Source organism: Caretta caretta, chromosome 6 (assembly GCF_965140235.1).
Source record: "Caretta caretta isolate rCarCar2 chromosome 6, rCarCar1.hap1, whole genome shotgun sequence".
Lineage (NCBI taxonomy): Eukaryota > Metazoa > Chordata > Testudines > Cheloniidae > Caretta > Caretta caretta.
The window spans coordinates 66,913,971-66,941,190 of NC_134211.1; the positions used below are offsets into that span (position 1 = coordinate 66,913,971).

Consider the following 27,220-nt stretch of genomic DNA (forward strand, 5'->3'; position numbering starts at 1 on the left):
AAGGACAGACAAAAGATTCCCACCTTGTGCCAAAGCTATAAAAGGAGGTGGAGCAGGCCAAAGGGGGCTGCCAGTCATGAGAAGACCCCTGTTTACCACCCCAGATGTCTGCTGGAACTAACATGGACTGTACCAGGGGAAAGGATTGGGCCCAGACTGGTAAAGAGTCCCACAAAGTGTCCCACAATGCCCTCCCTGGTCAGCGTAGCAGGGCACGATCCGCCCAAAGCTCTGCCCCCCCCCCCGGCCCCCAGCAGCGCAGGCATGCAGCCCCAAACCAACGCCCAGCCGTGCCGCCCCGCCTGCTGCAGCAGAGCAGTTCCCCTCCCTTCACAAATCCTAAACCAGACGGCAATCGACCAACAAACACAACCGTGCTGCCCCACACCCACAACCGCCCCCCCCCACACCCACAACCGCCCCCCCAGCCGTGCCGCCGCTCCCCGCTCCCCGCACAGCCCCGGGACGGGGGGCGCCGCCGCCGCCTCAGGGTGGGGCGGCTGTCACGCGGCCCTCCACGAACCCCCACAGTCCCTCCTGCAGCCCCCCACCCAGCTGTGCCGCTTCACACAACCCCCCTCCCCACGCCATGTTGTCCCCCCTCGCGGCGCCCAGCTATGCCGCTGCCCCTCATAACCCCCATCCGTGCCATCGGCCCCTCCACCACTGCACACACAGACCCCTCCACCTCCCAGCTGCGCCAGCTGCGCCACCCGCCCCCGGCGTAGCACCACACACGGAGCCGCGGTTACCGACCGTACCGTGCGTGCGGCGCCCAATCCGCGAGAGACAGAGACCCCGGCCATGTCCTCCAGTGCACCGCTGCGCTCAGCGACACAGCGGCGCTCTGCCCAGCGGACGAGAAGAAGAGTAAGCGAGGAGCGGGCGGGAAAGGTCACGTGATTTCCGGGCTCGGGACTGTCTAGTTGCCGTGGTGTCTCTATGATCCCCGGCTCCTCGCCTTTACTGCAGCTGAGCATGCGCGGGAGACTTGCGTGCCATAGCAACCGAATCAGCGACAGTAGCAACCGTAATGGTGAGTCTGTTCAAAGGCGAAGCGGGGAGCTGGGGGAGGGGGCGGTGAGGGGCTGGGGGTAAGGGGAGAGGCGGGACCTGGCCGGCTGGGGTGACTGAAGGGGAGAGGAGGTGACTCTGCTGGCGGGGGCAGCAAGGCGGGATTGAGGAGACCTGGTTGGGGGGGGGAGGAGGAGCTGGGGGACCTAGTGGGCCCTCCTGGCTGTGGGAAGGGGAGGGAAAGGGGCCTGGGGAGCCTGGCTTGGCCATTGGAGCATATTTCACTGAACGTGGCAAAGTTGGGCCCGACTCTCCGTGTTTCTCGACACAGAGAGGAGGAGCCTTTGCCCCTCCTATATTCTGAGCCCTGCGAGGAACCCATCTGGCCCCCAGCATAAGTTAGAGCAGCCTCAGGGTTGTTCTAACTGGCTCTCAGCTGCAACAGCATCCTAGAGGGTGTTTTGCAGTCCAGAATAGCCAGAGAGCAACTTGCTGTCGCTGTTCCCCCTTTCTCCTTGACAGGCCCCTACAACGGGAGCTGCAAGGGGTGTTGGTGTGGAGTGAACTGCTTGGTAGCAGAGCCAACTCCTGGAGAGGTATAAATGGTGGGCCACAGGGCAACACATAAACTGGCCTGCTATCTAGGGCCCTGGGGTTATTTCCTGCAATTGTGAATGGTTGTTATAAAGAAACAAATAAACCAGAAAAAGGTTGTGTCTTGGAAAGAGAATTATTCCAGGGCTAGATCAGAATAGCAGGAGCAAATGATCTTATGCCTCCTCCTGGAGCTGCTTGAGTGCCAGGAATCACCATCATTAAAATGCAGAATTAATAGATGTTTTGAAGACTGTAGTAAATACACAGTCTATTTTAACTAGCCTGATTACAGCTCCCTTTCCTGTGAAATTCCATGTGGTTTTATTTGACTGAAATGACCAAGAAGAATTAAATGCATAAAAATGAGGATGAACCCCACTTATCTATTTTTCCCCTGGGAACATTGCTGTATGTGTTGAATTTTTGTAAATGTTCTGTAACGATCCCTTGTAAGAAATGATTCCATTGAGGGGGCAGAGCATGGATTATTTAATATTTTTCTATTATATTTTACCAATCCTCTGTGTGTGCAGATTTCTATTTTTTCCTTAGATTATTTGTTGTTGTTCTTGTTCCTGTAACATCAATGTGAGCTGTCAAGGGTGACATTTTCAGCCCTTGATCATTTGGCATAATCAGCAGCAACATTTTGATTACTTGTCATTCCTTTCAGCAATCTAATCTCCTTTAACCTGAGTCACTCTGAGAAAGCAGCCAGTTCCCAGGTGAAGGAAGCCTAGTATTGGGCTGGTTCATGTGAGATTTATAGCAAGGCTAGTTGGTGCACCATGCGTGGGATCAGTGAAGCCTTCCAGTAGGAAGAAGGCAGGCCATATTGGTATTCTTGCTGGAGTGAATTTGAACCCACTCCAAGAAACCCTGATCTCTGATCTGTGCTACCCAGATGACCTATTTCCCTGTTTCTAGTTTTCATCCTCACCATCAGCATCAAGCCAGGTGTCAGCAGTGGGAGAGGCAGGACGGTTAGGGGTGCAAATCTGAAGAAGTCAGGAAAGAAACTGGTCACTATATTTAAATTATATCACATGGATTATTTAAATTTAAAATGCAGTCAGCTTTTAGGCTAGAGTATGGGAAAGAAACTGTACTAGTCATCTTTTTGTTTAATGGTGAGTGATACAGATCAAGAGTTCAGGCTGATTTTATTATATCTGTCACCTCCCTTTGAACCAGTTATTTAATATTTATTATTGCAGTTGCATTTGAATGCTGCAGTCAAGTTGGGCCCATTGTGTTAGGCATCGAACAAGCATATAATAAATGACAGATCATGTCCCAAAGAGCAGAAAATCTAAAAGACATGTACTTTTGTTGGCTCATCTGTGGTCCTTCACAGGGACTGATAGAGTTGTGAAAGTTAGTGAGGGAGGGATGCAGTGTTCTTAATTCAGGAATGATTCTCAGCCCTATGATGCTCTTGGTGTTTGATTCAGCTAGTGTGGTGGAACAAATTACCAAATGTCTTTTAGGTGATTAGACATTGATAAAGGCTAGATGGCAGTAGCTTAATCTAGATAAGATTGTGTTGATGGTGGTGGGTTGGGGAAGCAACTGGAAAAATTGGTGAAGTTTATATCTGCATCCCCAAATGAAGGAACATACCTGCCAGTTGAGACACAGGTTCACAAGTTTGGAATTTTGTTAGATTCTGGATCACTTTGACCACTCAGCAGTTTTAGCCATGCATATGTTCTGTAGTCTGAGAAAAAGCGCATGTACTTTCCTTTTGTATCTAGAGCTGCTGCTGCTGTTGTTGTTGTTATTGTTATCATTATTAGTTATTTGTATTACCATAATGCCTAGGAGTCCTAATCATGACAGGGACCCTGTTGTGCAAGGCTCTGTACAAACACAGAACAAAAAGATGGATCTTGACCCAAGGGTCTTAAAATCTAATCTTTCTACTATTATAGATGCTTTGCACTAGCATAATTATAGAGCATAATAATAGCATACTATTATAGAGATTGCATTAGCATAATATGCTCTACATGGGGGTTACATGATGAGACCATTCAGAAACTAAAGTTAGTGAGAACGGGATGCCTGTTGCTGAGTGGAGCATTGGACATAAAGTACATAACATTAGTGTTCTCTGATCTGTTCAGCTACCAGAAAATCTCTCCCTGTGCTGTACTGTACAGTTAAGATTAGCAGAGGTGTTCAAGCTGGAGTCCTCTTGATTTTTAAAGTGAGGAAGCAGTTGACAGGTTGTTTTCTCTGAGAGATCCTTGACTCTGAAACATTTCTCCCTCCTTTGTCCTTTAGAGCCTTGATTTTTTTAAACATTTTGGGCATGCTACCTTTCTTCACTGGCATTAGGATAGAAATAGGTAGAGGATTTAGTGGGGTTTTGCAATGGGCCTCAATATGGTGGTTGGGGTATTTCAGTCAGGTATACCAAGTTTCTGCTGTTATTGTGGGTCAGTCCATTAAATGAATATTGTATGGTAGCTTTCACACTTCTTTTTTTAATTGAACACAGTGTGACTTTCAATAATTTGAGGTGCCTAGAAGCATAGGATAGTTGATGGAGAAATAAAAATAAAATAAGAAAATCCCACAGGCTACACCTGACCCTGTGCAGAAAGGACAAAGTATTCCTTAGTATGTTTCAAAAAGGCTTAGCAAATTTCCACATGGGAAAGCTCTGTGATAAGTGTGATCTGCTAAGGCATTAAGCCAAATTCATCAGCAGAAACTTGGTATACCTTACTGCAATACCCCAACCACCATATAACTCCTTTGGCTTCAGTAGAGATTCACCAGAGATGCAGAGAACTTGGTCCAATATTCCAAGCCCTGTACTACCCATGCCTACAGAGAGCAGGCAAGATCAAGAAGATGATGTGCTTGGTCTCCTGGGGAAATTGTGCATGTATGTTCAAACTTACTGCACCACTTCTAAAATTGCTATTGAACGACTCACTGAATGAAATTAAAAGTAGCTTTTGGAAGGGGGTTCTTCATTTCTGCTTCTTAGGATCAGTTGTAGGAAGAGAGACCATGGAACTTAAGGGGAAAAAACTAGCTCTGCAATGAACAATTCAGCCAAACAAAATTATAATGATTCTTCTTTTGATTTTTGTTTAGGCAAAAGCAACAACTATTAAAGAAGCTCTAGCCAGATGGGTAAGTACAAGAGAAGTATCTGTGGTTGTCTCAGTAGTACTCTGTGGTTTGGATCTCAGTTGTAAATAGGATGGTTTCATCCAGTTTGATAAATTCATTACAATAATGTAGAAAAGGTAATTTCCTTGAAACATCTGCCACTAAAAGAAGCTTCATGAAACAACATTATTTTATTAGTGTCTCACTGAAATCAATTTCATATGAACCCATGTGTGCTATTCCTATTAAATTGTCCTGACCATGAAAACTGTATTTTAGTATCTGGCCTAACACTGCCAGATTGTACATTGACAGAAGATCTGATACTACAAAGAGGTTTTTCTCTGCAGTATGTCTTTTGATTTTCTCTGTCTAATTATACTCTGTTCAATTTTGATCACCTAATTAGAATTTATCCCTAGCACAAAATAATCAAGGATGAAATCCTGGCCCCATTTAAGTCAATTGGAGTTTTGCCATTGACATAGTTGAGCCAAGATTTTATCTGAACAGTGCATGAAGCAAAAACTCCCATAAGTAACTTTAAAAAAAGTCTGAATTCAAAACTAAGTGTTTTCCCTGTTTATAATGTTTTAACAGTGTAAAGGTTAAAGATGACTTACATCAGTATCATCCATAAGTGTTTTTCCCCATGCATGCAGATCCACTGCACTATCCGCTCTGCAAAGTCTAAATGAGCAACAAGTTTATTATATATTATTCTTTTACTATTAGACTTAGTATAGATCTCCATTTCGTGGGATGTGCCTATGTACTAAGTGCCTTCACACTAAGCCAGGAACCCTCTAGAAAGTTCTGTTTGTTGGAGATCACACAGTTGTGATATCAGACAATGGTATGGAAAATAGTCCAGAGACCTGATCCAAAATCCATGGGAATTTTTGCACTGACCTCAATGTGGAAATCATGGGTGTGACACACATGCTCAATTCCTTCCAGATACTAGAGAAGTTATTTATACTGTTTTACTTTCTAGAACAGTGGTTTTCAAACTTTTTTTCTGACCCAGTTGAAGAAAATTGTTGATGCCCGCGACCCAACAGAGCTGGGGATGAAGGGTTTGGGATGTGGGAGGGGCTCAGGGCTGGGGCAGAAGTTTGGAGTGTGGGGGTGAGGGCTGAAGAGTGGGGCTGGTAATGAGGGCTTCAGGGTTTGGGGGGGCTCTGGGCTGGAGCAGGGGGTTGGGATGCAGGAGGGGGTCAGGGCTCTGGGGTGGGGCTGGGGATGAGGGGTTTGGGGTACAGGAAGGGGCTCTGGGTTGGGGGGGCTCAAGGCTGGGGCAGGGAATTGGGGCACGGGGTTGGAGCGTAGGTTTAACTTGGGCAGCTCCCTGTCAGCAGCGCAGTGTGGGGGTTAAGGCAGGCTTCCTGCCTGTTCTGGCACCGCAGACCATGCTGCACCCCAGAAGCGGCCAGCAGCAGGTCCAGCTCCTAGGCGGAGGCTCACAAGCGGCTCCGCGCTTCTCTCACCCCCAGGCACCGCCCCCTTTAGCTCCCATTGGCCGGTTCCCGGCCAGTGGGAGTGTGGAGCCGGTGCTTGGGGCGGGGACACCACGCGGAGCCTCATGGCCCCCTCACTTAGGAGCCAGACCTGCTGCTGGCCGCTTCTGGGGCACAGCATGGTGTCAGAACAGGTAGGAACTAGACTGCCTTACCCAGGCAGCACCGCCAAAAGGACTTTTAACGGCCTGGTTGGCGGTGCTGACCAGAGTCACCGTGACCCAGTGCTTTACATTCCGTGACCCAGTACTGGGTCATGACCCACCGCTTGAAAACCGTTGTTCTAGAAGGTTCAGGGCTTGGTGTGGAGTGTATAGGCACAACCTAAGAGTAGGATAGTAGAGCTTTGTTACCATGTTTGGATTTTCAGTTCAGGATACTCCTTTTTCTTAACTATTCTTCTCTCTACTCCCAATCTATGTCCTTGGGAGATGTGATAGAATCTGACTGAGTCCCTCCTGGTTTCAACCTGTTTCTCCTTCTATATGCAAGTTTATTTTGTTTACAGTATAAACTCTTCAGAACAGGGACACTGTCAAAATAATAGCTAAGCACATGAACGTTCTGATACTGGGCTAACATCACCATAGTAGCAACAGCAGAGACCCAGCTAGAGCAGTAGAAGGAGGGAAAAAGAGACAGCCTGGGTTTTCTCACACCCCAGGACCTGGCATGTGGACCAAGTGGCCAATATACCTTTCTGGAGGCACCCATGAGAGAGGAAACATGCCAGGCTCCCCCCTCCATACATGCTTACCCAGCAGCCCTAGCACATGGCCCAGCATCCCTTTCCAACCTCTCAGGGCACTACATGGACCTGGAGCTCCCCACAACTCCTGGAGGAGAGTGGTGGGAGAGAGCTGGGTTAGTCTATCCTCTGTCTGCTCCCCTTGACCTACCCCCAAGACCTAGTACTTGGACCCAGTGGTCCTTCTTCCTCTGCAATAAATGCCTGCTCCTGCTTCTAGTATGTAGTTAGTTCAGTAAGTCAAGTGGTGAAGGTCTGTGATTCAAATCGTGATGCTGATGGCATTTATAACTTCTTGTTGCATATAATTAAACTTGATTTTACCTTTTCCCTAATACCCCCCCCCATTACCACCACCACCAAACCCTAGGAAATTACATAGAAAAAAATTACATTAGAGGAACATTACTTTGGTTGCAAAGTCAAGCACTTGAAAGTTAGGAAATACCAGTTTTTTATGGTTGCCTACCCAGCCTAAATCCAGCCCCCTTCTTCATATGCTTTAAGATAGTCTTTAATGACGTGATCACATACTGTTTTCTCAAAGACCCCTGCCTTATTCAGTGCACAGGATCAGACCTCCCAATAGTCTTGGGTGTCATGGGACCTAATTTCCCTCTAAGCTGTGCGGCCGCGCAGCAGGCTATAAAGGACCGCGCAGCTGCACAGCCACAGGGGTGTGGAGAGGGGAGCAAGTTGGGGCATGCAGGGCTGCCTCAGGGAAAGGAGCCTCTCCCCTGGCCCCGTAGCTCCTGCTGGCGGGGAGAAGCATCTCTCTCCAAGAGCTGCTGCCGGTGGGGAGAGGGCTGGGGTGAGTCCTCTGGCCCCAGCCCCGGGGCAGCCTCCAACCCAAACTCCTCATCCCCGGCCCCGCCCCAGAGCCCTAACCCCCAGCTGGAGCCCTCACCCCTGCACCCCAACCCTCTGCCCCAGTCCTGAGCCCCCTCCCACACCTCAAACCCCTCAACCTCAACCCAGAGCCCTCATCCCCCTGTACTCCAACTCTCTGCCCCAGTCCTGAGCCCCTCCACACACACTCTGAACCCCTCGGGCCCACCCCCACTACATGTCACCTTCATATGGGTGCACATAACAAAATTAATTCGGCACATGGATATAAAAATTAGAGGGAACACTGCATGGGACTGCCCTGCTTTGACCCCCCCGAACTCCCAGACCTGGTTGAAATGGCTCCTGTCCCATAGGGCTGGCTGGGCTTGGCACCCCTCTCTGGTTTGGGCCATCTGATCCTCTGTCTCCATCTACAGTGGGTCAGACAGGCCAAACCTGAGCGGTGCTGCAACCTCAAGCACCAGGGACCAGGTCACAACACCAAGAGCAGGGAGCCAAGCCCAGGCAGCCCCATGAGACAGGAGTCACTGCTGCAGGGTGAATGCTGGGCAGGCTCACTCTGCAACACACACCCTGGGCCCCTCCTCTCCTTTCCCCCTTCCCCCCAGGGCAGCACCTGTCCTATGTTAGCTATTTCAAATGCTGGGAGATACACGAGGTGGATGCAGAAGGAAGCAGAATTAAGTCTACACAAGCATTCATAAATCTGGCATTTCCTAACTTTTGAGTGCTTGTCTTCACTGTAAATAATGACAGGTTTCAGAGTAGCAGCTGTGTTAGTCTGTATTCACAAAAAGAAAAGGAGTACTTGTGGCACCTTAGAGACTGACCAATTTATTTGAGCATAAGGTTTCGTGAGCTACAGCTCACTTCATCGGATACATAAAGTGGAAAGTACAGTGAGGAGATTTTATATACACACAGACCATGAAAAAATATACATTGTAAGGAGAGTGATCACTTAAGATGAGCTATTACCAGCAGGAGAGTGGGGTGGGGAGAGAGAAAACCTTTTGAAGTGATAATCAAGGTGGGCCATTTCCAGCACATTTCCAGGAGTTAACAAGAATGTCTGAGGAACAGTTGGGGGTGGGGAGGAATAAACAAGGGGAAATAGTTTCACTTAGTATAATGACTCAACCACTCCCAGTCCCCATTCAAGTTTAATTTTTTTTAGCACCAAAAGTGAATGTTCTTCAGTTTACTGTTTAACAATTTCATCTATGCTTTGAGACTTACTGATTTCAGATTGTGATTTGAGACTTTTGTGCCTTACACCTAGACCTTTTGGTAGCTGATTTGTCACTGATCTGGAAATATGCATTCCTCAGAACTATGACAGGTTTCAGAGTAGCAGCCATATTAGTCTGTATTCGCAAAAAGAAAAGGAGTACTTGTGGCACCTTAGAGACTAACAAATTTATTTGAGCATAAGCTTCATGAGCTTTCTTTTTTCAGAACTATGAGGAGCCCAGATCAATAATACAGTTTGTCTGAGTTCCCCTGAAACTGATGTAGTGGGAAGTAGGTTTTCTACAACCTAGCGCTATTGTTAGGTATATATTTTTGCTGTGTCTGGCCCCTAATTCAGACTGAGATGAGTAGGTGTAAAGGGCAGAGAGGAAGAATAGATGCTAAGGGAAACAACTGAGTTTGCTGGAGACTTAAAATCCTGAATCTGATCCAGGGATCCTCCCTGTAAATTTTTTTAAAAATACATGCATTGATAAGCATTTTTATATCCTGGAAATAAGCCAGTCTTCTCTCTTCTTTTTCTTTAAATTAAAGGGTTTTTGTGTGTGTGTCTGTTCTCATCCCTGTTAATTACACAGTTGAGTGAGGGTCTGGGTTGCTGGAAGTGAGGTGTAATTCAGATGAACCACAACACCAGGAAATACAAACAAGATTTTAAACCCTTTTTCTTCTGTTTTCTTGAAGATTAGGAATAATTTTTATAACAACTGCAGATTCCAATCAGTGTCTCATTTTTTGCCCTTCCTTTTCATTCTTTGTTTTCTTCAGGAAGAAAAAAATGGCCAGAAGGCATCGGAGGCCAAGGAGGTGAAACTATATGCCCAGATTCCTCCTGTAGAGAAGATGGATGCATCTCTGTCCACACTTGTTAACTGCGAGTAAGTTCTGTTAAACAAACAAACAAACCTGGAAACAGTCAATTTTTAATCATCACTTCTGGTTTTTTGAAGTCTAGGTTTTCTCTCCTCTACCTCTACTACCTCTAGTTGTGAGCAAAATATCTCTTCAGTCCAACACCGCTCCTTTTTCCTAAGCTCTCTTCTTTCTCCCACAGAAACATAGATCTGTTCTTCTGCTTAGTAATATCATTGCCACTTACTTGAGAAGGCAGAACCTAGTTCTCTCAGACATTAATGCGAACTCAGCATTAATATCAGTCCATTGAATGGCTGGTAGATGGCATTGAAGTGAATAATTTCTGTCCCATGTCTGGAGTCCATCAGGCCGTGGACAATCATATGGTCCCTTTGAAGACTCCTGAACTGTTGTGGCTGCATAACCTTTTTGTGTGAAATTGTGAGCCAAAGTCTACACCACCACATCCAGATGCTCAGGCTTTCTCTAGGAACTGCTGTTCAGAAATAGAAGTCTTGAGATTCAATCTCATATGGTAATAGTACCGAAATTCATTTGCTGCAGTATTACCTTCTTAACAGCTTAATGACTGACTTGTGCTGAGGTCCTGGTTCTCCAAAGGAGTAGGAATCCTAGTATTAAGGCCTAGAGCATCCATGACAGCTCATAGTGCTGCTGCTCCTGGCATTGCTCTTGACCAAAATATGTCCAAGAGAAACATTTGACTCCATATGAATGAGGAAGGAGGAGGACAAAATAGAGCTAATTGGTAGCGTCAGAAAGAAAAATTTGGGAAATATTGTAACCTGTCTTTGGTTTGAGTCAGGCACACAAAGGAGGATGCCACACATATGGTATAAAAATGGTGGTGGAATCCCAAAAAAGTGAAATTTAAATCTTACAGAGATGGATGATTTGAGGAGAACAGGATTGTGCTTGTATCCAGTGGTTTACTACATAATAAGAGAAGAGTAAAATGTGATTTCATTCTAACAAGTGTTATTTGTAAGAGGGCCTTCTTCTGATCCAGTGATTCCTGTTGCTCTGTTAATATAAGCTGTTAATTATTCTTGCTTTTAAAGGAAGTTGTCTCTGTCTACAAACTGCATTGAAAAAATCGCCAACCTGAACGGCCTAAGTAAGTGATATGTCAATGACTGATGGTGCTTATATTCTAACTGCTTGGATTAGATATGTTCCATAGCTTGTGACACATGGCCAACTGTTGACATCCTGTTCTGATATCACCTTTCATTACCCCGCTTCCAAATAAAATAAATAAATAAAGGGGACTCACCAGGAAGGTGGGAGACCTTGGTTCCAGTCCCCATTTCACATCAGGCAAAATGGGGATTTGAACCCACATCTTCCCACGTCCTGGTTGAGTGCTTTAACCAATGGGCCACTGGCTATAGGGAGGCACTGTTGCCTCCATTTTCCTTAAGAAAGTGCCAACCTGGCTGAGGCACCTAACTCTATGGGAGAGTTCAGGACTGTACATCCTGAGTGGTGGGGAGGTGCCTCCCTCCAGCCTGGACTTAGGTGCCTAGCTCCCTTTGAGGGATGAGGCTTAGGCCAGGTTGAATCATTTAATTGTGTTTTACTTAATGTCAATATTACATTGGGGAAAATCTTGCTTCCTGCAACGTTTGGGATTTCTGAGTACAAGAATATTTAAGGAGTAATATTTTCCCCAGTTGGACGTCATTTCAGGTAACATCAGTTCACCAATTTTATATTTTAAGGTTTATAATAACTGAACAGATACTCAAAAGGTCAATGTTAAGTGCTTTTGGAAAACATACCCATAGTTTTTCATCGTGGTTTCAGAGAAGATGAGGATAATTTGGCTAGATCTAGAGTCTTTTTCCATGGGATGGGGAGTTTGGGAAATTCAAGGTAACATGGTTCCAATAGGCTTCAGGTTTGCTGTATTATGAGTGGCATTTACTTTTTCCCTTCCAAAGACGTCACCTAACCACCTTTTGACATTACACCCTATCGTATTCTTCTCACAGAAAGTAATATGTCCAGGATTTGTACAGATCCTGGGATTTCATTAAGAATTCCAGTTGCACCTGGATTTCTTCATGAAAGCCCATCTATTTCCCCTTTTCTTCCACCTCCTGTATATAGGCCTTCTGTCATCACAACCTTCCTTTACTTACACGTGTGGCTGGCCAGGACAGGTCACTGTTGACCAACCCAAAGCCCATCCCAACCACTCTAAACAACTGCTGTGCTTTCTCTGCAGCAGCCATTGGTACATGAGTGGAATATTCATTTGCCTCGTCATTGAATAGTACATACTGTATTTCTCATCATTGTGCAAACAGGAGAAAAACAAGATCATTAGGTAATTAATGCCTAGTTCAAATGCACATCGTGAGAAAGGGCTTGAACTAGCCGTGGAAACCATTGATTAGAGGTTAACCTAACTAGACACTATAGAATGTTTTTGTGCATATCTGGAAGAACAGCTGGAAATGAAGTTTCACGAAAAAGACTCTTTGTTTTTGATAGCTTCAGGTGTTCTGGCACATCACAAGAACAATTTGTGACTGAACAAGAATAGGCAATTTGAAAATAAATCTCATCAGAGTGGCTGTATTACTACTAGAATCTCACGGGCCAAAATAGTTGACCTCTTTCTAATCAGACACAAGTTGCTATAAATACCAGGTATTGCCTCCTATTCAGGAATTGAGTCTGCCTCCTTAGTAGTGGTCCCAATCCCTCCTGGCCTGGGAAGTAAGATCAGGACCAAAAATTTAATCTTGCTTCACGCACATGAGCACTAGAACACCAGAATGGCAGCCTGTTTTGTTCAATCCCTACCTGGACTGGATGTGAACAGGCAGCCTACAGATGAGACTTTCTAATACCCATACTTGAGCCATCCACTCCACCCATTCATTACAATCTATATATAGAACAGTATGTAGTTTGCTTCTGATATGTCATTCTTCCTTAATATAGCCTGTTCAGAATACAAACCTCTCTTGTCTGTGGTATACAGGATGTTGTCAGATTTCCAACCGCTCTTTATATTTTAAGCACCAGTCATTTGTTAATAAGAAGCTGTTCTCCCTCCATTGCAGAAAACTTGCGGATTCTTTCATTGGGGAGAAACAACATAAAGAATCTGAATGGGCTGGTATGTCCCTTTTTGTAGTTTACATTTATTAAATTGAGCAATGAAGTGCTACGTAATTCTTGCATCAAGGCATAGGGGAAGAGTGATTTCCCTACCCTTGCATCTCTCTTCACATAATTCAACCTTAGTGCCTAACCATTTATTTTGTTTTACTTACTTACTACATGTTGCTGATAATGCGTGGAGCAATCTTTCATTTCCCTTGTGCTAGTCAACCACCCTCTCTTCATTGAAATCTCTCCTTAAAATGCCCTCCCTCTTTACAGACTTTAAATGCTAATCCACCAAATAAAACATTTAAATCCCCCAATAAGCTTAAGAGGAACATTTTTCATTTTAAATATGCATTATCTGCTACCTATATTGTCTCAATCAGCCAACTTTCCCAGACCCCTTTGCTGTTGCTTTTGCTGTTTTTCTAACCTGTGATATGATCCTGTAAGGCCCTCTACACACATTTCCCATAACATGAGATTCTGCACACAAGAGCGGGCCCTTAGATTGTAAGATCCATTGGTAGAGAGTCTGCATTTTCTATCTATGTGTAAAGCACCATAAACTCCAGTGGCATTATATGAATTATAACTTCTGCTCCCTTTGCTTATATGAATCTCATCTCCTGACAGAAGGTGCTTTTGGTATCGTGGTCAAACACTGCACACATTGGCCTGCCTGTAAATCACATTGTGACTCTACCTATCACAGGGGTGTTTGGCACGCTGAACAATGGGATAAAAGGCATGTGGCAGAGAGGCAAGGGTAGAAATATAGATAACAAGGCAAAGATCTAGAGAAGAGGAAGCATATCAGGGTCAATTTTATTACCTCTGTGCTAAGATGTCTGTATAATTAAAACCAAAGAAATAAAGGAACGAGTTTGTTCTTCAAGAGCCTCTGTGCATTCCTGCTTGCAGGATATGGCTTTTCAAGGCAGTTCCTCCACTCAACACCAGGGCTGCTGTATCCCACAGGTGTGAATGCACAGAGGCGACTCTGAAGGAACAACAGTTATGGTAAGTAACCTCTCTTTCTCCTCTTGCTGGAGGATTGTTGAGGACAGAAAGTGAAATTTGAAACCTGCAGATATAAGCATGCACTTGTCTGAAACTATGCAATCCCTTATATTACATACTAAACCCTCTAAAACGGTTGATGAACTGCAGTCATCTAGCACTACAGAACTCTCCACATGCAGCTAAAATATCTCCTTTCTCTCCATATGCCTTGAGTAGAACTCTGCTCTGCTCAGATGTTCAATATATCTTGCTAGTGTCTTGATTTATTTTTCTAAACAAGCTGAGAGATTTATTTCAAAACTTGGGATTTTCTTTCCTTGAAGCTTTGTCATCCAGAATTAGGAACCTGCTTAAAAGAAAACAAGGAATATTGAAAGATCTGGTTCTGTTTGTTGTGTGACATAGTATCTGGAGGGGAGAAAGGGAGCAGAGATAATCTGGGAAATATAGGAAGACTTACTCTCACTTTTCTGAGAGGTGTTATAATTTTCCAGGAGGCAGTTGGAGATACATTAGAGGAGCTGTGGATCTCATACAACTTAATTGAGAAGCTGAAGGGCATCCATGTCATGAAGAAGCTGAAGATTCTCTATATGTCCAATAATTCGGTGAAAGATTGGGGTAAGCCTGGGCCCCTAGGTTCTCTTCTGAAATTTTTTACTGAGTATGGTGAGTGTGCATCAGCTGAGACAGCTTGGGTCAAAGTGGGGAAACTGGCTTCTAAGGTTCTGAATGGGCAAGTTTAGCATGGAGCCTGCAGAGATGAACAAGCTGTTCAGATTGCCTGCTCATACAAGAGAATTAAAAAAATATTGAGAAAGTCTGTTTATTCAACTTCTGTGTCATGGGTTTGTTCTTTGAACAATCTATCTGACCCATTGCTTTTGTCATCTGTCATCTGCATTCTTCAGCCTGGTACCCAATTTGTACCCAATAAATCCATATCCTTCCTCACCTAAAACATCCTGTCTGTATCTGTGCAGGTATTGAAAAGCAGCCTTGGTGCAGATGTGCTTTTTGTGTTCCGCAGTCTATTTCTAACATCTTTTGTGATTGCAGGAGAGTTTGTGAGACTGGCAGACTTGCCATTCCTGGAGGATCTGGTGTTTGTGGGCAATCCACTGGAAGAGAAATACTCTGCCGATCAGCAGAGCAGCTGGGTCGAGGAAGCAACCAAACGAGTGCCCAGGCTGAAAAAACTAGATGGTGAGCTTTAAGCAGCAGCTGGGTGGCATTTATTGTACAAGATCTTTTGCTTAGTGTAATGAGAACAGTCAGGTATTGGCTCAGCACCACAAAAGTACAACTGTAAGATCTGGAGGAGGGGTGGGAACCAACTCAATGAGCAGCGTTCTTTATTTTTCCTTTCAACACTTACTTCACTATGTGTTCACCTCTGCACAAGCTAAATTGTTCAGCCATAGCCTCAACTTCTTCTGAGAGTGGATTTTCGAGTGTTTGAAAGAGGGTGAGTGCTGTGGAGCTCCTCTGAATTGGCTTCAGCCTTCATAGTGACTTCATGTACAACAAAAGCTGTTTCAAATTAGACCTGTCACTTTGCATCACTACAGCTTCAGAGAGGGTCTTGCTCTGATGTGTTGAACTAGTATCCAGTCAAAGTACTCATAACAGCATAACTTAGAGGTGAACTGAAATGTGTTTTGATTTTTTGAGAGACAATATCTGTTAAGATTTTAAATCTCTTGTAGAATTCACATGTTGACTTAATGATGAGACCCCAATAATGTAAGTGGATTTATCTCCTAACGCCCATGTTCAGGATTCTGGGTTTTCCCACAAGAGATGGTGAGAGGGAAAACACCTAGATCATAGCAACGCGGTATGTTCTTTACCTTGATTCTAGGGCTAGGGATGTCATCAGCTCTTTCAGGGGAAACACAGAATTCCAAGCTCTTGTCCTGGCAGGTAATAAAAGGGGAAATGATTTTCAAATATTGTGTTTTGTTTTTAAACATATTTAATGTTTTGTTAATGGCTGATGATCATAAATCTTTCTGGTATTTATTTAAAAAGCAGCTCACTTCTCCTTTAAGGCAAATCTAAAGAGCTTCTCTGTTTGAATGGCTTCTAAAGGATGGAGGGTTGGTTGGGTAATAGTGGACAGCACGAGGGAAAAGTGGGCAGGGTGGGTAGCAGCTGGGAGGTGAGTGGTGGGGAGAAAGCAGCAGTAGGAGAGGCAGGCAAATGGGTGAAGAATAGAGTATCAGTGTAGGGAGCAAGAGCAGAGGATGAGAAGTCAGAGCCTGAATTATTGAAGAGGTGGGAGGAAAGAGGACACTGAGACATGGCTAGAGAGAAATGTTGATATGAAGAATGGGCTGGAGCAACAGGTGCTGTGTGAGAAGAGTAGACAGCTAAATAGAGAAGCTGGTGTGAGGCATGTATTTGTATGATCAAAGGGGTAACTGTTGTTTACATAACGACACCAGTGCACTGTTAGAATGGCACACACCAAGGTTTAAGAGTTAATGAGTGTTCCTCATACCCTGTCAGCACGAGATCATGTACCTCCAAGAAGAACGTGTGCAGCTCTCCTCTTGGGATGGTTGCACTGTGGTGTCTCAGCACAAACACTGTGACCCAGTTGGGCAGAACGCTGACCACTCATTATTGGTAGGCCATGCTCTAATATACTGTAGTCCCTGCTACTCAAGAAATGGAAGCAACAGCGTAGAAGAGAGCTCTTAAGCTGAAGCTTGGGGTAGTGAAGGAAGAACCAATAGTTAGAATCAGGACAGGAGGAAGATACTCAGATGCATGGGAAGCTTGATTTGTTGTCTTCAGTTAAAAAGCAGTAGTAAAAGCCTTTTTTGCTGGTGGCAGCTTAAACTCGTTCTTGCTTCTCCTCTGCACTCCTAGTTGACTAGCATTAGTGGATACTGCATCAGTGATTCTTATCAGGCCTTTTCTCTTTCTGTTTTAGGTGTCCCAGTTATTAAACAAGAAGAAGGTGAAGAAGGAGAAAACTAACACAACTCTTTCTTGTGTGGTATTATATTATTTAAGTTTCTTCAGAGCAATTCAGCACACAAAGCTTTTGTATAAATGTTTGTTTCAAAGAAAATATTTGGGTAATTTTTTTTAACTAACTCATCTCCATACTCTCCTTTCCTCACCCAAAGAGTTAATTACTAAAACATGGGGATACTGACTTTGTACATTTCACGTGCTCTTCTGTGAGGACTATTGAAAGTGAGATTGTCTGTCTGATTAATTTAACGAGAGACCTTAACTAAAACTACGTACTGATTTTTATCCTGTTTAGTGATGCTTGTAGATCTGTCTTTCCGGTTATGCTAGAACAGGTTTTCTTGTTAACGGTCTGTGCAGCTGAACTTTTTTTTTCTTTAATCATTTGAAACATGGAGACCAGAACAACAGTGTTTTGTTTTACAGACTCTTTGCAGGCTAGGCTTTTCGTTATTTTTTTAATACTGTCACAGGTAGAAACAGTTACTAACTGTAACTGGCTCTTCAAGATGTGATGCAGATGTGTGTGCACGCCCCGCGCAGAGCCTTTTGCCTAGCAGTACCTGTAGAGAGGCAGCACTCATGTCTTGTGGGCCCTCCCCTGGCTATCTGAGGCGGAGCCACCCTGACGCCACTCAGTTTCTTCACACCAAAAGCCTATGAGAGGAGACTCTGACGCAGAGGGAATAGAGGGTCGGTCGTAGAATACATGTCTGTATCACATCTCGAAGAGCCACACTTACAGTAATTAACCATTTCTTTTTCTTCAAGTGGATGCAGACATGGATTCTGCTGTGGTGATTTCTAAGCAAGCACCTCAATCTGGGAAGCGGGGCTTGGAGTCTACTGCAGTAGGGATTGTTTTTAAATCTTCCGCCCTTCCCAGGCCTTTGTTCCCTTTGGAAGATATAGTAGTAGCATAATGGGCCATAAATGTATGTGTGGACAACCACATGGCCGCCCTGCAAATGTCCACTATGGAAATGTCACTGAGGAACGCTATGGACATCACTTGCACCCTCTTGGAGTGAGCCCATATCCACAGAGGAGGCGTAGCCGAAGCTATCTCATACTCAGTCTTGATACAGGATGTTATCCATCTAGAGATGGTCTGTGTAGAGACCACTTGCCCCTTCATGAAGGCTGCATGTGACATGAACAGGCGAGGCGAAGCATGAACCGGTAGTCCTGTCAAGATAAAAGGCTAGACATCACCTGACATCCAGAGTACGGAGACGCAGTTTTTCTGGGGACGAGTGCGACTTAGGGAAAAACACAGACCGTGAGAGGGAACTGAGGGGGTTGGGGCGGCGCCACCTCATATAGTTAGGGCAGGGGCCACAGCCACAAGGCGCATGCACTGCCCCTCTACAAGTACGGCTAGGCAGAAGTCTCTGGTCCAGCATGCTAAGCACACATCCACCGAAGTGGAATACACATCTGCATCTACTGGAAGAAGAATCACTGCCCGCTCAACACTTCAAGAACATGTGGGGCTGTCTTTTCTGCCCTTATGAGCTCTGCCAGTTATCTGTAGCTCAGTAGGCCCAGTAGTTGTCATGGGCTCATGTTAGAAAAGACAGTGAATGGTCTAATGATCTCCTGTTGTTAGCAGGTTTCAGAGTAACAGCCGTGTTAGTCTGTATTCGCAAAAAGAAAAGGAGTACTTGTGGCACCTTAGAGACTAACCAATTTATTTGAGCATGAGCTTTCGTGAGCTACAGCTCACTTCATCGGATGCATACTGTGGAAAGTGTAGAAAATCTTTTTATATACACACAAAGCATGAAAAAATACCTCCTCCACCCCACTCTCCTGCTGGTAATAGCTTATCTAAAGTGACCACTCTCCTTACAATGTGTGTGATAATCAAGGTGGGCCATTTCCAGCACAAATCCAGGGTTTAACAAGAACGTCTGGGGGGGTTAGGAAAAAACAAGGGGAAATAGGTTACCTTGCATAATGACTTAGCCACTCCCAGTCTCTATTCAAGCCTAAGTTAATTGTATCAAATTTGCAAATGAATTCCAATTCAACAGTTTCTTGCTGGAGTCTGGATTCGAAGTTTTTTTGTTGTAATATCACAACTTTCATGTCTGTAATCGCGTGACCAGAGAGATTGAAGTGTTCTCCGACTGGTTTATGAATGTTATAATTCTTGACATCTGATTTGTGTCCATTTATTCTTTTACGTAGAGACTGTCCAGTTTGCCCATTGTACATGGCAGAGGGGCATTGCTGGCACATGATGGCATATATCACATTGGTGGGTGTGCAGGTGAACGAGCCTCTGATAGTGTGGCTGAGGTGATTAGGCCCTGTGATGGTGTCCCCTGAATAGATATATGGGCACAGTTGGCAACGGGCTTTGTTGCAAGGATAGGTTCCTGGGTTAGTGGTTCTGTTGTGTGGTATGTGGTTGCTGGTGAGTATTTGCTTCAGGTTGGGGGGCTGTCTGTAGGCAAGGACTGGCCTGTCTCCCAAGATTTGTGAGAGTGTTGGGTCATCCTTCAGGATAGGTTGTAGATCCTTAATAATGCATTGGAGGGGTTTTAGTTGGGGGCTGAAGGTGATGGCTAGTGGCGTTCTGTTATTTTCTTTGTTAGGCCTGTCCGGTAGTAGGAGACTTCTGGGAACTCTTCTGGCTCTATCAATCTGTTTCTTCACTTCCGCAGGTGGGTATTGTAGTTGTAAGAATGCCTGATAGAGATCTTGTAGGTGTTTGTCTCTGTCTGAGGGGTTGGAGCAACACTCTCACCCCCCCCCCCCAGACGTTCTTGTTAAACCCTGGATTTGTGCTGGAAATGGCCCACCTTGATTATCATACACATTGTAAGGAGAGTGGTCACTTTAGATAAGCTATTACCAGCAGGAGAGTGGGGTGGGAGGAGGTATTTTTTCATGCTTTGTGTGTATATAAAAAGATCTTCTACACTTTCCACAGTATGCATCCGATGAAGTGAGCTGTAGCTCACGAAAGCTTATGCTCAAATAAATTGGTTAGTCTCTAAGGTGCCACAAGTACTCCTTTTCTGTTGTTAGCAGTGGACCTATAACTAATCATCTTGAACTGCACTGGAACTCAAAACTTCATTACTGAGAAGGCCATGATATATTTATTTGTTTTTAAATGTAGCAATGGAAACTCTTTGCATAGTTTTTGGTGGAATTGAAGTACTTATTGGCTTTTTCTTTACATTGTTATAAGAAATTAGGCACTTTAGATTTGAATACATAGACTTTTACTAGCCAGTAGCTAGCTTGTGGTACTAGCCTGAGCATGACTTTCTTTTTAGCTGAGTGATTAATGTAGTTCTTCACAGCTCTGGAATATACTACTAAACTAAGGAGGTTGAGAGCTGTTCAGAAAAAAACAAATGTCCAAAAGACCTGGACTTGAGGGTACTTTTATAAGCTTTGATTGCAGGGTATTCATTTGTTGTTTCTAAAGCACAGACCTAGGCAGCCAACTAAAAGGTTTAGATAGCTGCTGGGGAAAGGACAGAAGAGATTAGAAGTAGGACCTGGAAAATAAATATTGATAAAGAGCTAAATTGCTTTGCCACACGGTGACATCTTAGTGAAGTCCCCAGATATGACAAGTAAATATTTTTTAAACGAAATGCATGAAATGATGATTAGAGAAAGCACCACGGACCCCTAGAAAATGGATAAAATGACCTAAACAGCTCAGATTGCTAAAGTTCTGGGTTTACTTTCCGATTCCTGGTACTAATTCAGTTTAATCAAATTAAAATGGCAGCAATGAGCATATTGCTGTATGACAGAGGTGGGCAAACTGTGGCTCGCGGGCCACATCCAATCCACGGGACCCTCCTGCCCGGCCCCTCCCCTGCTGTTCCCCCTCTCCTGCAGGCTCAGCGTGCCACCGGCAATACGCTCTGGGCAGCTGGGCAGCACAGTTGCAGAGCCGCGGCCTGACCCGGTGCTCTGGGTGGTGCGGCTATTGCGCAGCCAGCCACCGGTGCTCCAGGCAGCACGATAAGGTTGCAGGGGGGGGTTGGATACTGGACAAGGGAGTTCGGGGGTATGGCTAGGGGTCAGGGCGGTCAGAGGGTAGGGAACAGGGGGGTTGGATGGGGCAGGGATCCCAGGGGGGCAGTCAGGAATGAGAGGGGGGGTTAGATGGGGCAGTCAGGGGTGGAGGGTCCAGGGATGGTCAGGGGACAGAGAGCAGGGGGTGGTGGATGGGGCAGCAGTCCCAGCAGGGGGGGCTGTCAGGGGACAGGGAAGGTTGGCTGGGGCAGGAGTCCCAGGGGAGTCGTCAGGGGGCGAGAAGCAGGGCGGGTCAGATAGGAGGCAGGGGCTGGGCCACGCCTAGCTGTTTGGGGAGACACAACCTCCCCTAACCGGCCCTCCATACAATTTTGGAAACCTGATGTGGCCCTCAGGCCAAAAAGTTTGCCCGCCCCTGCTGTACGAGGAGCAGAATGAGTGTGGGAGAGAAGCAGAACCTCACTCGTAATTAGTCTTGTGTTCCTAAAGCTGAAGTTGTGGTTGTGTTTTTAGAATCCATGGTCAAAGATAGGAAAGTGATGATGCAGTTGGCCCCAGGCAACAGCAGTAGTCAGCTCCTGTTATGCTAGGCAGTACCATTACTTTCCCCTAGTCTAACTTTGGTCGAATTCCAGCTCTGACAATCAATTGTTAAGTGACCAGTGTGAAGTAGAAGACTATAGGCAAAGCAATTCAATGCTATTAACTTCTTTATAGCTACTCTCTACATTCCCACAGGAATAATGTATGCCATATTTGCCCAGTCATTGCAGGTAAGACTCAAATCTAATTTTAGGGTCTTTTCTTCCTTTTTAAGGAACAGATGCAGAGAGTCCTCTACCTTTGACATTCTTCACCTAATATAAAACTTTCCCAGACAGCCTGATGTGCTGTCTTGAATGCAATCTGACTCTATTTTCAGTGGTCCTGTTGGTCATCTTATAGCCCACTTGCCATTCAATAGTAATTTTCTAGGATTGCAGTCTTTACTGGTGATCAGGACAAGACAGCACTGGCCACAGACAATACTGTTGGGAGATGGGCGAAGTTGGGAACTTTGTAGACAGCTAACTGTTGTTACCAGGCTTGTCGTTTTGGTCCCTTTCAGCACTAAATTCATTAAGAGTTAGTAATTAACAATTCTTTGGACAGGAGGTGGCTTTACACATTATTTTTAAACCCTATATTGATGATATACTCAGCCTCTGCTGCCGTCAACTCTTTTGTACAAGAACAGTAAGCTAGATTTGTGCTCTTGAATACTATAGTTAAAATATTAGCATTTCTCCCTGCGAGGCAAAGCCTGGGTGAGTATGAAACCTGACTTCTAAATACTGCTAGCAAATAGAATTACCAAGTAGGAACAGTCCTCTTCACATATTTTACAAACTCCTAGGGAGGGCTGAGGAGGATTTTCGAAGTAATCTCTTAAGGAAAGCATCAGTCAGTGGGGACCTACTTTAAATTGATTCACTCCTAGTTGCTGAAATGAATTCCCTTCAAAAGTCTTGGTGTCCAGGTTTCCTAAAGTAACACATTCTGAAGCTGTTTGCACATGTGTAACTTCAGTGCTAGCAGTATGAGGTGGTTAACTGTAGTTTCTGTAATTCCTTTAGAGCGCTGCACAGCATGTCCAGTTTGGGTTGTTTGCTGCAGAGCCATGACCAGAGCACAGCTAGCAAAGGTGACTCTGTCAGAGAAATATGCCCTCAGGCACACTGAGCTTTAAGGCTGCCACTGGTGTATTCATGTAATGCTATTGCCCTCTGCTTTCCTTCTCCTTCTACCAATAGTGCATTCTCTGGCAATAGGTGGGAAGGAGGGGAAAATAGCAATTCCAAATAGTTGACGACAGCTCTAATACACATTTGAGAAGAATATGCTATCATGTAGCCTGTAAGTATGGCCATCCTCAGAACAGTGGGCACAGAAGTAGCCATTTGGCTTTGTCATTTTAGTTAAGAATTCACCAATGGCATTAAATTAGCTGTAGCCTCTTAACTTCCTTTTTTGTGGATGAAGGGCAGGTATGAAAAACACTTTCTGATGCTACCCACAGTCCTGCTGGTTGATTTATCTCCATGTAGAGTTGTCGTCGTGTGCAAGTACACAGGCAGAATTTCCCAAGGCAGCGACAACATTTGAGAACAGACTAGAAAAGTGCAAGAGTGGGGATTAGCACAAAACAGCGATACATTGAAAAGATTTGCGGGATAATCCAGGGTGATGTTTACAGAACAAAGTGCAATTCCTGCTGCCTCTGTCTTAAACATTAACAGAAGCTGTACAGCAAAGTCCAAGAGCAGCTCTTACAACCATTAAGAAATTGGTAGAATTGTGCTGACCTTTTTGTGTTGCTGCTTGTGAATACAATGAAAATTCACATTGATGGGGTTGGGCATCCAATCTCATTGACATTAAAGTACATTTTGTAACATAAAATTTATCCTGTAATAAATGTGAAATGGTAATTTAGCTAGAGTGGGGACGGGAGGGGGATTAACATCCTTTCTGACAAGACAAGAACTGAAATGTCAGACTTATTTGAGTGTTTGCTAAGGAACGCACCGAATGGGTTTCCTTTACTGCCAGCTGAAAAAGTGCTTACCAAAATCTGTTATTTTTTCCTAACAGTTGGCAGGAAAGCCCAGCTAAAGTCTTGCCTTGCCTAATGGATTATGGTTACTCTTATGAACAAATCAAAAGCAGCCAACTCACCAAACTTTACTTTTGCAAAATAAACTGAAGGGGGTTGATTTTTTTTTTTAAAGAAGATTTGCACTTTAAAAATTATGCACTGGATGTTGGTGAAAAGTACTTGCAGTACGGCAGATATGTAGCCGTAAGGAGTAGGGCCTATCAGTTAGGAGCCTAAGTACCTTTCAGGATCTGGGCCTAGCAGAGCAGGTTGTTGAAAGGATTTCCTTACTCTCTGATCTGCCATGTCTCACCACATCCGTTCTGATCCCTAGCACCTAGTGATTTGATCATGGGTGAAAGGAGCACCTATGTAAAATTCTCAAGCCATGTGGAATCCTGCTCTCCCCCACTGCAAACATAGTGGGGTCTCTCCCCACACCTCCCCCCTTTTCTTCTTATAGAAATTTGTTACATTAAAATGGAGTGTCAGTAAATGGATGGGTGTTTCCGTGCTTGCCAACATATTGTCAGTCTCCAAGCAGCCAATGCATTCAGTGATTACACTGAAAACTGTTGCTAGAATGAGAGAAGGGAATTTAAAGCCAGCAGTGCTCAGTCTATGTGTGGCTCACTCAGGTTACACGAGGGGTACTCGTGACTAGCCCAAGCTGCTGTACATGCCAGCACAGCCACACTGCTATTTTTAGCATGCTAGCGTGAGCTAAGATAGCACCGCTATCTAGTTGCACTGGGAAGCATGCACCCAGGTGCAGTGCAGACACATGAGAAGTCTCCAGTTCTAGAACAAACTCCAAGTGGGAGAGCAGTTTTAACACCTAGTTTGTTGGTAACCTTTTATATACAAGTAATTTTGTAGTATGACAAAATTGTTAAACTTGCTGTGTATTAAGTTATTTAGGCCTAAATTCTAAATGTTACTTTGTGAATTGTGTTTATAAATAGTAATAAATGTTATTTTATAAAGAAAAAGTGCCTCGCTGTTGTGTGTGATGATAAGCAATAGTTTGGCTTAAGGACAATGTATAGAACCTTATCTCTTATCCTCCATTTTTGCTCACATCCCTGTCTTAACTTTACAGCATAAGGCTTTAGTGAAATGGTCTTACTCTTAATCCTCCTTATCCCTTTACCTTTTGTAATAGAAAATGTGACTTTGGCCCAATCCCACTAACCCATCACCACTTCCCCTCTCACAGAAAAATCCTGTTTAATATTCTGAAAAGATTGTAAAATGGTCTGTAAAGCGTACGGAGCCTTGGTTTATTTCTTTAAGTTTATACTGCCTTACTGGCTCTTGCAAAGCCAAACTTCATACTCCTCCATTACCTCAAATTTCCTTCTAAGGTCTTGTCTACATTAGAAAAGGTTTGCTAGCATAGCTATGGCAATAAATTGTCCTACTGAGGACACAGCTTATACCAGTTCCCTGAATGAACTAAGGTCTACTAGCAAAAACATGTTTTTGCCAGTATAACACCTCCTAAACTCTGGGTGTTGATGGTATAAAAATGTCACTACCCAACATTACTGGATTGACAATATTTTTTAAGCACGGCCCTGGCATTAGTAACCAGCCTAAGTATGGAAAAATACACAAATTAGGTGGGGAAAAGAGAGTGGGAATGGTTGATTTAACCAGTTGCTTCCTTTTCCTAAAGGAAGTGGGTCCCATTTTGAGACTTCAAAATTTGATCTTTATGACCCTTTGTAATGGTCCAAACTTAGCTAAATAAAAAAATCTGCATGGTTTAAACATTTCAGGGCTACACAGTCTACTTTTCAAGGCCGACACTGGACCCATTCTAATGTAGGTCTAATTTTGACAAATGTCCCTCAGACTTTGACTATATTGTTTTAAAAGCCACACTGTTTAAGTAAGCACTTTGTTTTGGGATCAATAGCAATTCTGCTCCCTGTAAAACAACAGTTAAACAAAATATCACGGGTGCTTCTTTAACCGCTGCCTTGGATTAGAAGCTTGCCTCATTTAGACCCCATCTACATTGCAGCTGTAGAGCCGTGTCTAAGCTATGTTGTAGATAAACTTTCTTCTAACCCAGCTTGGCCATCTGCCATGGAAAAAAGGTTTTAGGTAGCTACACATTTACTATACAAGCCACAGGGGAAAGTAATTTAAGTGTAACTGTGTGAGGCACCCTTGTTTACTCAGTTTATTTATTTATTAGCATGCCAGCAAGACACTGACTGTATAACATTTTAAAGATGCACCTGTTTTGGTGACTGTTGATTTTAAATTGAATCCAGGCACTTAGATGCAATTACAATGAGCATTATATAAATCCCTAACTAACTACAGTAACTAAAGACTTTTTTTTTAAGTCACAGGAATTATTATATTTATGAGGCATCACAGCTAAGATGAAACCAGCTACAAGCAAAGCTGTGCTGCTTCATCAAGTAAACAAGATCAAAGTCCTTCAAAGAGACATAATGATGTAATTTCCGGATAAAAGATCACGTGTTTATTTCCAAGTGGTTATTTGCCAAAATGGAAAAGTTAAAAAATACAAAAAAAACCCCAAACCTGACATTAATGTAAACAAACAAATTATGGGTCAATATGTAGTTTGCAGCTGTAATAACTCAAGCATCAAACATGGGAGATGTGTTTCTGTTAGCTCAAGTTATTCTAGCATGTTTTTTCCGATGCTACCAATTTACTGATCTTTCCTGGATTGCACCTGTCACTGAAATGGAGTCAAGCCACCACCATTTTGTCTCCCCTAGCACTTGGCACGTAGCTGTGGTTTTAGGTGCTTGTAATGCCGGAAGTAGAATCCTATCACTTATTTACATCTTGGGAGTTGACCTGGAACCACTTTTCATGGGCTTCTGTAACTGCACTAGGCTTTCTACTTTGCATACATAAACTGAAAGCCTATAATTTAGAATACCAGAACTGGCATCTTTGAAAAGGGTGGGAAAGAACAGCAAACTCCTAGGACCAGTGCTGTGTTAACCAGACAGAGAATCTGAATCTGAAACGGATTTGGTCCTTCTCTCCCATGCTTGGAGGATGTTTAGTCTGTCCTGAAGAACAGAATTTTGAATTGCTTTACTGCAACCCTTCCGGCAGCTTCAGGAGCAGTACTGTAGACAAAATTCTCACTGTTAATTGCTTTCCTGGATGTGATGAAGTTGCTCCAGGTCAATGTATTGTCTTGGGAAAAACGTGTATAGAGAAAAATGGAGACAAGCTCTTGAGGATTCCTTGGGGTGACTGGGACTGGCAAGAGCTAATGTGCATTTTTGGGTCACTGATCATACAAGGCAAAGGAGACTGGTAACATGAACCAGAACTGTTGTCTTTGTGTTACATGGACCACATTTAAGGATGCTTAAGACACCATAACAACTGAGATACAGCCCTTTCCACCTTCTATCT

The 27,220-nt window shown here is 44.1% G+C and overlaps 2 protein-coding genes across 4 annotated transcripts in view; one reads left to right on the forward strand and one right to left on the reverse strand.

Moving 5' to 3' along the window:
• LOC125638864 (protein numb homolog) overlaps window positions 1–889 on the reverse strand; it is a 273,102-nt gene extending 272,213 nt beyond the window's left edge. For both annotated transcript variants that reach the window (XM_075129666.1, XM_075129664.1), the window contains exon 1: window positions 762–889. The gene's annotated coding sequence lies outside the window, so the exon portion shown is untranslated. The remainder of the gene's footprint in view (window positions 1–761) is intronic.
• A 66-nt stretch (window positions 890–955) lies between these two features.
• Window positions 956–17,421, forward strand: DNAL1 (dynein axonemal light chain 1). 2 transcript variants are annotated; one of them, XM_075129674.1, is made up of 9 exons: window positions 961–1,036; window positions 1,537–1,610; window positions 4,726–4,764; window positions 9,886–9,995; window positions 11,055–11,110; window positions 13,074–13,129; window positions 14,640–14,766; window positions 15,205–15,351; window positions 17,090–17,421. In XM_075129674.1, the coding sequence occupies exons 1-9, from the start codon at window positions 979–981 to the stop codon at window positions 17,134–17,136; spliced, it is 714 nt and encodes a 237-aa protein (XP_074985775.1). In that variant the 5' UTR covers window positions 961–978; the 3' UTR covers window positions 17,137–17,421. The 2 variants fall into 2 exon arrangements, with proteins under 2 accessions (XP_048711079.1, XP_074985775.1); XM_048855122.2 differs by lacking the exon at window positions 1,537–1,610 and having other exon boundaries at window positions 956–1,036.
• Window positions 17,422–27,220: the final 9,799 nt, after the last annotated feature.

Excerpts from the sequence above, each read along its gene's own strand:
- DNAL1 (XM_075129674.1), top strand. The coding sequence starts at position 979 with ATGCGCGGGAGACTTGCGTGCCATAGCAACCGAATCAGCGACAGTAGC. Across the intron at positions 1,037-1,536 it reads CGACAGTAGCAACCGTAATG|GCCCCTACAACGGGAGCTGC; the intron begins GTGAGTCTGTTC and ends TCTCCTTGACAG. Across the intron at positions 11,111-13,073 it reads CGCCAACCTGAACGGCCTAA|AAAACTTGCGGATTCTTTCA; the intron begins GTAAGTGATATG and ends CCTCCATTGCAG.